General features: G+C 37.3%; 1 protein-coding gene across 1 annotated transcript in view; it reads left to right on the forward strand.

Moving 5' to 3' along the window:
- The window catches only part of retreg1 (reticulophagy regulator 1), a 28,867-nt gene extending 27,054 nt beyond the window's left edge, over positions 1-1,813 (forward strand). Inside the window, exons 8-9 of the mRNA XM_042429317.1 lie at positions 729-852; positions 956-1,813. Coding sequence (XP_042285251.1) covers positions 729-852; positions 956-1,476 — 645 coding nt within the window. The 3' untranslated portion in view covers positions 1,477-1,813. The remainder of the gene's footprint in view (positions 1-728; positions 853-955) is intronic.
- The last annotated feature ends 8,969 nt before the right edge of the window (positions 1,814-10,782 follow it).

Below are 10,782 nucleotides of genomic sequence, written 5' to 3' on the forward strand. Positions count from 1 at the left end.
TTGAGAAATTGAGAAAATGAAAACGCATTTTAGTACTAGGTGTGAATGCAAAGACCCATAGATTGGATATTATAATCCAGATAATGTATCCAGATACAGATCACATATTAGTACTGGGTGTAAATGGGGCCTAATGTTGGGGCCTTTAAAGGATAGTTCTTTTTTTTAAAAAACATCCTCACATGCCCATATGTACATGGCGTTTTTTAGACTCTGTGATCACTCATCCTGTTTGTCTCGGCCTGGCAGAGATTCCTTCTTAGTGATGGGGGGGACAAAATCCACAGCCACAGTAATTTGCTTGTAAAAAAATATATTCCATTGGACAAATTAAGTGGGGCTCTTCACAAGTTTTTTAGCCTCAACTGCAGCTAAGCAAGGGAACACTGTCTGGGGAAACAGAAAGAGGGAATTTGGTACAAATATCACAAATTTCGGAAGATACACATTTGATTAAACTAATTCAGACAGCTTAAGTCTCATAGTAGCTTCAATTGAACTTCAATTGAACGATGCATTTTTACTTAGAATAAGGACTGTAGATTTTGTCCCCCATCATTACATTGGATTGGATTACATTGTACATATGGACATGTGAGTATTGTATTCAGCTGGACTGAAAAAATGTGAAAAAATGTGAACCTATCCTTTAACTACAAATCAAGTGCAATGCATAGACTGTTACTGCGCTCTAAAATCTGACTTCTCCATGTGTTTCCTTCCTGCAGCTCGACTCCACAGTGTGTAAGGAAATGTCTGTGTCGGATACAGAGGTGTCTGATGTGACATGGACAGACAACGGTACATTCAACCTGTCAGAAGGACACACACCACAGACTGAGAACTCAGAAGGTACATTTGGTAACTCTGTATTGGCCACTGCTCATCAAATTCTTGCTGTTTTTGTGTATATATATATATCTTAGCCTTTGTTAACTTTAACTCATCCTCACAGACCTCGACAGAGAAGAAGTATTCACTGGCGGCCTCCCTGAATTCCCGTCTCTTGACAACGGCACGACGAACGGCGACGACGACGATGACCTCAGCCTCGGCCTTCCCTCGCCTCACCCTCAGTCCCAACAGCCAATCAAATCCAAGCATACACCTCCTCCACAAAAAGACCAACCCGCCTCCAGCGCTCTTGAATTGGTCAACCAGATGGCGGGCGACGTCATTGCCGCCGCAGTCACAGCCGCCATCCAGGAGAGGATAGAAGCGGCTGTCGGCATCACATTGGCGAGCGAACACCGAGAGCGGTCAAGACGCCCAGAATCCACCAGGCTGCTGGAGCTGACCGAGGAGTCGGACAGCGAGGTGGAGGACTTTGAGCTGCTGGATCAGTCGGAGCTGGAGCAGCTGGAGGGGGAGCTGGGGCTGGGAGAGGTGAAGGCCCAAGCCAAAGAGGAGGCTCCGACCCAGAGCGACAAACCGGCCTCTGAGGGATTCTTCTCCAAACTCCTGAGACGCCAGTGAGTGATGAAGAGTACGGTCTGCAGGGGAGGAAGACGGGTTACAGAGGACATGTGGGGGACAACGTTTCCATTCTTCTTTTTCCTATAGAGCTAACATCACCATTTTAGATCTGATCAGTCTGTGAAATGTGGAGGAGCAAGTGACGTAATATCAAAATCATCCCACATAATGCCGAGATCAGACTACACAGTATATTTTTCTTTTTTTTTTTACTTTTTATTTGTTAACTCATTTCATCCATGCATGTAATTTGTTCTCCATGATACAACTCATTTCATCATTTAATATAAATAAAAACAAGACAAAAAACATACCATAACATGAGCATCATATATAAATCCAATATCAATAATTAATAAATAAAAACAAATAAAGTATAATAATCATAATCATAATAAAAGGAAATTAATAATAATAATCATATAATACAATAAATAATAACAAATTAAAAGGTAAATGAAAGCTGATTGTGAAACCGTAATAGAAAAAAAAGGCCTATATGTCATAATAATAGTTTCCCTTATTCAGTGTAATACTTAAAAAACACACTTCCCCACGGACCAAAACAGAAAAAAACACTGTATCACTTGTTCTAACTGCAGAAAAATGCATTTTTCTACCAGTGAGGGAGCTGAGGGGATGTTTGGGGTAAAGCTAGAGACTTCCTGTTATGTATTATATTATATCACAGTGGTTCCCAACCTTTTTCCTTTTCCTATGCCACCATTGAGTAAACTGATGACCCCTGACGAGCTGACATATTTCATGGATATTTCAAGTTATATTGATTGCATAACAAAAACAGTACAGAACAATCAATACCTGTATAATTAACCCAAATAGTGAACACACAACAAGCAATTTGGATGAACTTTGAGCAGATTATTTCATGTGAATATTGCAGAGAATCAGAGGTTAGTTTTCCTTATACTTTTAATAACATTTTATACAATTCTCTGTATTATTTATTTCTTTATTTTTAACTATTATACATTGGCTTCTTTCAGACATATTCAGTGTTCTCTTCCCCTTGATGCTTAACCATTTTTCTATTAGCGCTTTGGGTGTTTTAGCTGCGTACATTTCTAATGCAGGACGAGGCTATTTAAGGTGCCCTTATCCTCATGAGAGTTTTTAAAGTTTATATCTTTAATAACAACAATTACATTTACAGTTGTTTTCTTCACAGATATTAATGAGATGTTGAGACATACTGTATATTTTAAAAAGATTTGCTTACACCCCTTAAAATCAAGAAGGCCGTGTGACCCCCAGTGAAGCTTTGGCGACCCCTAGTGGGGGTTGAGGCCCCAGGTTGGGAACCAGTGATGTATTATACTACATACTGTATATATATATATATATATATATGTATATATATATCACAACTGACGAGATTTAGTTTCAAAACTCTCACAACACACACGTAGATGCTGGATTCATTCATCCAACTACATTACCCAGAATTCCACAGATTTATTTGACAAGACATCATCAGACTGAATGACAATCATTAAGCAATCAAATCATTCTTTATGCTCAAAGAAAGTCGCTGGTTGGAAAGTTGACTAAGAGAAGTAAAACGTAGGGATTTTTATTATTTCCTTTTTATATAATTTTTTTAATGAGACACTCATGTTATTGAAGGACCTCTATTTTATTGCCACATGCAGCAGGTCTCAAAACATTATGCATGGAAACCTGCCCCTGATTAGGATCCAGCCTGACTTGGTCCCTGGTCAAGTCTCTGGACCTGTGAAAATCTCTGTTCTTTACAACATATTAGATTAAAAATAAAGTCAAATTTTGTGTCTGTGCACTGACATGAGATGACATATTTTTCATTTGCACCTTAATGATTATTTAACAAAGCACCTACAGAGGACAGTCTGCAGTGTTGAGCATCAGTTGTGGATTCACTGAATGAACATAAAGAATGACTGAACTGTTTCTTTAACATGCGTTGTACATTAAAAAGATATTGTTTTTATAATAAAGACACACAGCAATGTATAATGTATCCTCTTGAATTAATCATGTAATGTCTTGTATTAGCATAACTTTAAAGATGATAATAGGAATATGTGTTTATCAGTGCCTAAGAGGACTTTGTAGTGGCTGCAGTTCATTTCTAGCTCACATGTAATGACTGTATCAGACAAGGAAATGTTCCAACCAGATTCAAACTTCACTAAATAAAAGCTATTCATTCAATAAAATATTCATTCAATCAATTAAATGAATCATTCTCTCGTTGACCTTCTGATCGTATCAAGGTGGCTTCCATGCAGTTGCCTTAAAGTGAGAAACTGATCGAACCTGGTTCAAAAAGATGTTGGTGAGTCAGAACCAAAATGTATTAACAAAATGTACTTTTATGTAACTACACTCAATAATGTCAATAAAATGTTGTAATGCAGATTTTAGTTTCAGTTATTTGAGCTCAGTTTGTGTTTGTGAATGCAGTGTGTGTGTGTGTGTTTTCTGTCTCCATCAACTTCAAGTGTCTTAAAAACTACATTGATTGGCCACATGGGGGTGCTATAATAAAAGCTTGTAAATCAACTATGATTTCTCTACATCTTACAAATTCACACAAACACACGATATCTTAGACAAAACATGTATTTGTCATTTAAGAAAAGACTGAACCCACTTCTCTATAAAAATACATGTCTTTGTTCCTTTATGGGACATTAAAAATGGCAAATTTATTTGTTCTTTATATAAATGTTGTATAATCCTGCAAAACCCAATAAAAGAAAGATTTTTAACAAAAGTGAGAACACAAACTATTTTGGAGTTACTGTAAAAAAAATGATCATCCCTGGTCATGATGAATAATAATACTTCTAGCACTTGGTTTGTTGCAAAACATTTTCTTTTTTGCATTTATCAGCAGTGCAAACAATAGGAAGTCTTGCACTGATTTTTTTTTTTTTTTTTTTGCAGCAACTTTCTATGTATCTTTATCATCTGAACTGTTAATTTGGTTGTAATTTCTCTTTATTACAGGATATCTCTGATGTATCTTGTCTAACAGCAGATTTTTGTTTCTGCTTCATCTTGGTTTTCCTTTTCTTTGAGTTAAATCCCTATTTATTAATCAATATATATTATATATGTATTAGATTTTTGCTAATTTCATACTTTAACTGCTACTAGGGATATTAGAGATTTTACACAAATAAACTAAACTTTAAAAAAAGAAGAAAATATTGCAGCTGACTCATAATGAGTCCAGATGTGAGCAACCCAAAGAAAAGAGTCAAAGAGACAATTTAGCTACTTTAAAAAAAGATTTCTACAGTACATAAATCATTCAAATGAAAACTAGTGAATCTGTCTGTTTACATTTCAAGGATCTAAACATACTAAGAAGTGTTTCTATAGTACAACAAGCACAAAAGTTGAACTGTTTCATGTTTTGTTTCTTTTTCCTTTTTGGAGCTGCTTAAACTATAATCAAACAAAGAGACAAGAGCATTTCCTATTCAGTGTTTAGTGCTTTAGATTTTACTCACTGTATCTTCTGGGGTGTGTTGACCTATTACAGCAGAAATAATACTCCGGTTTATATGGTTATATTGTATATGGCTATTTCTCACAAACAAGAATAAATTTAATAACCACAGCTATCTGTTCTGTACATCAGTGGTGTCCAACATTTTTAACATGTGACCCCCTAAAAAGAAGATTTATCTACTTGTGACCACATGTTGCATCTGTTTTTGACTTGTTAACTGTTGATCAAAAACAGTGATTTTACTTTCTCAGATTGTTTAATTAGAATAATTTTAGAGGCCTGGAAAAGTAAAACTGGAAAAAAGAAAGAGTTGAACAGTAGTCAAACAAGATATAGAAATTTGTGTAGCAGGATATATTTTCCTCTCCAATCCTTCTAATCATCTCTTAATCATTCACATTATGTAAGTACCTCGCTTCCTCTGAAATGTGATAAACTCCACTTTGAATTAACACAGATACAGCTTTCTTTTACTAATATTACGTGTACCAGTGTATTTAGAGAGCTGGACCACTGCTAAAGTCTAAGACATTTTTTTGCAATTAAACAATTTGTCTGCTGAAAAAGAGCTTAACAGTAGCACAGAGGTGGCATTAGTTATCTTTGTACTGATAGTGTACAGTGCACTGTTCGTATTGCATATGGTCCATTCTCTCTGTTGTTGATGACCATATTGTGTGAATACTTCTGGAAGACTGTAGAAGCTGTTACTGCCAAGACCAGCTACCTCCAAACCATTCAGGGTGCTAGTTAAAACAACCCTTTCCTGTCCCATAGTGCGCAAAAGGAAACTGGTTTTCCTACCAGTAATGTTCAGCCTTTGCATAAGATGTTCTGAGCAGAAAGTAGCCGTACTCCCAAGATCCGGGAACGCATATGTTTGTATTATCTTGCTTCCCTTGATGGATTTAACCTGAACTGGCAAGATAGACAAAATGCTATCCTCCTTTCCAGCCCCTGTATGTCCACAAGTTTCTGATGCAGGTGGTTTAACATGTGCTGTGCCCTTAGTGTGTTCACTTCGCACTGTAGGATGGTTCTGACCACAATCTTTGCAAGTTAAGCGCCTGTCATAATCCTTGCTCCTGTGTCCACTACCCAGGCAGCCAAAACACATCCCCTATTCCTTCAAAAAGTCAATTTTGTCCCAATGCTTCTTCCCTTTCAGTTTTGGACACTCTTCCAGTCTGTGAAACTGAGAGCAGCAAACACATGCTTCTTGAATGATTCCCTTTAAGTCCAGCCTTTGCGGGACTGAGCTTGGAGTTCCACATCCCTTGGCTGCATCACTTACAGTAACTGTGGCGAAGCTGTTACCTCTGACCTTGCTTGAACTTTGAATGTGGCTTGAACTTGTCAACACTCTTTACTGCAGGCAAACCACTTATTGTGTCTTGGATGTCCCCAAAAAGTGGATCAGAAATGATCTTAACTTGGCGTTCGATAAATGAGACCATATCTTTAAAGCAAGCTCTGCGATTGTACCTCTCCAGTATTTCATGTGCCTGTATCCTCCATTTTTCTCTATACTTAAATGGCAACTTTGTCATGATTGCTCTCATTTTAGTTGGCATGTCCAGCTCCTGCACATATTGAAGTTCCTCCATTACATTGCAACAACTTCGCAGAAATAGAGAAAAAGTTTGCAGTGCTCCCACATCCTCTGCCTTCACTGCAGGCCAAGCCAAAGCCTTCTCCATGTAGGCTGCACCAATCCTATATTGGCTTCCAAAGTGTTCTTGGAGAAGCTCTTTAGCCAGCTGATAACCTCTGTCAGGAATCACGTGCTGACAACTCCTCACCAATTCTCTGGGCTGCCCTCTTGTAAATTGCTCCAAAAAATAAAGGCAGTCAGCTTTGCTAGCCTTTGATTCCACAATATGTTCAAAAGCTCTTATGAAGGTTTTATACTGAAGAGGATCACCGTCGAATGCTGGAATGTCTCAAGAAGGCAAGGACATTAAGCGCTGTTGTTGGACCAGAGCTGCTGTGATTTCATTTTGTCGATGCATTATGGTGCACAGGTCTCCTTGTACTGGTTCAGAATATAAATGCTGTTGCTCCACTGATGCAGGCTGCACATTGTTGACTGGCAGAGAGAGGTTTTGTTGTGTATCTCCATACTGCATTGTTCCAGATATTTCTGTTTCCTTTTTCCACTTTGTCTCCTGATGTGTTTTTCCCTCAGAGGGTGCGTTCAGTGCACTTGAATCCTTTTGGGCTACTGAGAAGCTGCTTTGTGGCATTGCACTCCATGTGTATGGTTTAAATGAGTTTGCTGCAGGATTGAGTCCTTTGGAATTTAGGTTTTGTTCTTCATTCCTTTGCAAGTAAGAATTCATTCCATCAGAAGGTGGTTGTGAGTTACTGGAACATTCTGAGGCAGCTTGAAAAACTGCTAGCTTTGCAGTGGATGCAGCTATTTCAGCATCAATCTCAAGCTGCTCCCTTTTTCTTCTCAGCTGCTCTTCCTGGGCCTCTAGAGCATGCCTTTCCTTTTAAGTGGCAGCCCTTTCTGCTTCTGCCTTAATGCGAGATGAAGCTGTGGTTTTGCCACTTTTATTACTGCTCTTACCACTACATGTGCTTTTTTGGTGAGAATGTCTACTGGCAACATTTGATATGCTGTCATCAGGATGAACATCATCACCATCCTCACCACAATGATCATTTACCAACCATTTTTCAACCTCAGAAATGAAACCATTTTCAACAAGCATTTTTGCAGCAAACCAAGTGTTTTGTTTGTCACTTTCGTCAGTGGCAACAGAGCCACATGAGCATCTTTGGCTTCCCTACTCAAAAGCACAATTTTTTCCAGTGTATGTTTTATCTCTTTTGCATTACCACTCTGCATAAGCTCTTGAGTTACATTTCTTAGGTTTTTAGCCTTACTGAATTTGTCTTTTCTTACATTTTGTAACCTTTCCACCTTTGCAACAAGAGCTTTGTGTGTTAGCATCTCCATTGGCTCTGCTGCCCACCCTGCAATTCCTGTACCATCTTTGGTAGAGACTGTAACGGTAGTCGGAAACCACTGAAGTTGTGACAAGATGTTGACTAAAACTTTACCAAGATAAACATAACATACAGAGTGAAATAGTAAGTAGTTACAGAGTGAAGATACCAAGCTCCAATATGAATTTGTAGGAAATGATGGTCAATGTAGCGAGCTGTCAAGCTGTTACTGGTTTGTTACTTGCTTAACGTTAGTTAACTTTAGTTTTAAGTGAGGAAAAGACAAGAGGATAGGCTGTATAACACTTAAGTTATACTAACTGGCTAACGAGCCAGCCAGCCAAAGTGTGAACAAGCCAAAGAGATAGAAATAATGTTATTGACAGCTCTTAACATACTTTGCTTTTATATGCCTCTTAAGTATTTCAAAACAATCATATCATTAGCCATAGATTATTGTTTATAATCAGTTAATGTCATTGAAAAGGTCACATTGTGTTGATCATAATGCAATTTTATATCCCTCAATTCCTCAACCTGTAGATGGACAAACGACATTTCTTCAAAAAAAGGCAGCAGCTCTGCCGAAGGCCGGACAGGTGAGAAGATTTTGCCAATTCAGACAAATACAAATTTAAACTGATTGATCACTCATTAAGCCTTGAGTTCTTGTAAATGTGAGTTTAATAAAATAACGTGTTTCTAAAAACAGGCGAGAGGAGGGAGAGGAGGAAGATGGAGGAGACTGACAGGGCTGAAGGAGCAGGTCTGATAGCCATTAACTAGCCTAAATGATTGCATGACATTTCTAGTTTGAGAGGTTCACACGTCAAACATCAGTCTGTGTATGAATAACATACTTAGGACCTGCAACTTATCTGAGAGGAGATGGCATTCCTTGACTTCAATACCTTTGCTTGATGTGTGCCTGTTGTAAGAAGATGGAAAGCCTTTAAGTCAGATCTACTGTGTGTCAACTTGACCAAACAGCCATATTTTTGATTGATTTTACACCTATTGCTACTCTAAAAATTCATGACAAACAGACATCTTGGGGCCATTGAAAAAAAAAATCCTCCCCCCACACCCACCTATCCATAAATCTCTAGTGACGCCCCTTTTTCTAAGTAGGAAGACAGCTCAACTCTGTACAAATGTTTCAGTTCAGAAAGACAAAAACCCCTCCCAAAAAAACATGACCTGTCCATCAGACATGGTGGACGGCATTGTGACGTTCTCTTTCTTGAATCAGTAGCTGATTAAGTAAAACTTCCTGCAAACAGAAAGTCTTTTTATTGTCTTATAATTAATGTTGGTTGTCAAACTGGAAACATGAAAAGCATCACCACCTTTATTGCGGAGAATGCATTTCACCAGAAAAGAGCTCTGTGATAAAAAGTGAAGATAAGATAAAATGAGATAAAAGATGGACATTTATTCATTGAAGATGTAAAGTGTTGTGTGGCCTGTATAGTACTTAACTGTGTTGTATCTTTGATTCAACAGTATTTCTTGTTTCTTGTGTTTGACTGCATGGGCCTTGATGGAGACTAGTTCTTCATCACAGCTGATAATGTTTAATTTCTTCACACCACTTTTTAAATGTTCAAAAACATGAATTGTGATTAAGTTGTAGTCATTATTGTTGTAATCAGTGGACTGAGGATTTATCATTTTCCTCCACAGAGCTGACACACTGGTTTAACAGAGTGACTGAAAAGAATCTGTAGATGACAACATTGAGTGTTTTTTCTGAGTTTTGATGCATGTTTGCAAAATTAATAAAATCAATGTCTTCTGTCTTTCAAAGTACCGATTAAAAAAGTGGTCAGTGTTTATTTCAGATATTCTATCAAAGCCACTGGAGATAAAGTGAAACAACAAGTGCAACAAATAAAATGACTTTATGAGCAGATTGGAAAGAGTGAATAACAATCTGTTGATAACTGAAGTAGTTAAATGTATAAATTAATCTGCTTCATACGTGATACTGATTACACTTCTTATTATCATATTATTGTTATTATTATAGTTATTTTACAACTTGCTACATAACATAAACTGGTTGATTTTGAATACATACTGTACTTGTAATAAGTGACTAATATTCACCACTTTTCATTCAGATGTCATCATGTGCTTTGGACATTGGCAACTTAAAAAAAACTTGTCATTTTATAACAACATGTCTAAAAATTTGGATGGAAAGACTAAACATTGAACTGAACAAACAGGAAATTAAACAAGATGAAAAACAAGTGAGAAAGACTCTTCAATGTGGGAGAAGATAAAGTTGACCCAGAAATAAAATGTAGAAGATATTTGACTCAGAAATAAAATTCAATGGGGAAAATTAAACAAGACATTTGCAAAGAAATACTATAATATTTAATGTACTTACAAGACCAAAATATAGTATAATTCTACTCCCCAAAAGTATAACTTCAATATTTTTAAGTGTACCTGAAGTAATGTTTGTACCATATGTACTACTCGAGTGGTTTTACAGTACTTTAGTATTCAACCTCTGAATACAGTAAATGGTAGAATTAACTTGGGTGACCTTTTGTGACTTTGGCTTTTAGACCTGATCTATAAATGAAAAACAGACACCTTGATTTCACTCTGCTAGTTGTAAACAGTGTGATGTGGGTATGGTTTGGCAAATCTCCATCTGTGTTCACTGTTTAACTGCAGCAAACGTCTCTTTGAGAGTGACTGGAAACTTATCACATCACATTTTGCTGACATCAAGTTTGAACAACAGCCAGAAAAGATTGTCTCGGGGTCATTCATATCTGAGGGCCAGACACATTAATTGT

The sequence above is a fragment of the Thunnus maccoyii genome, chromosome 12, assembly GCF_910596095.1.
Source record: "Thunnus maccoyii chromosome 12, fThuMac1.1, whole genome shotgun sequence".
Classification (NCBI taxonomy): domain Eukaryota; kingdom Metazoa; phylum Chordata; class Actinopteri; order Scombriformes; family Scombridae; genus Thunnus; species Thunnus maccoyii.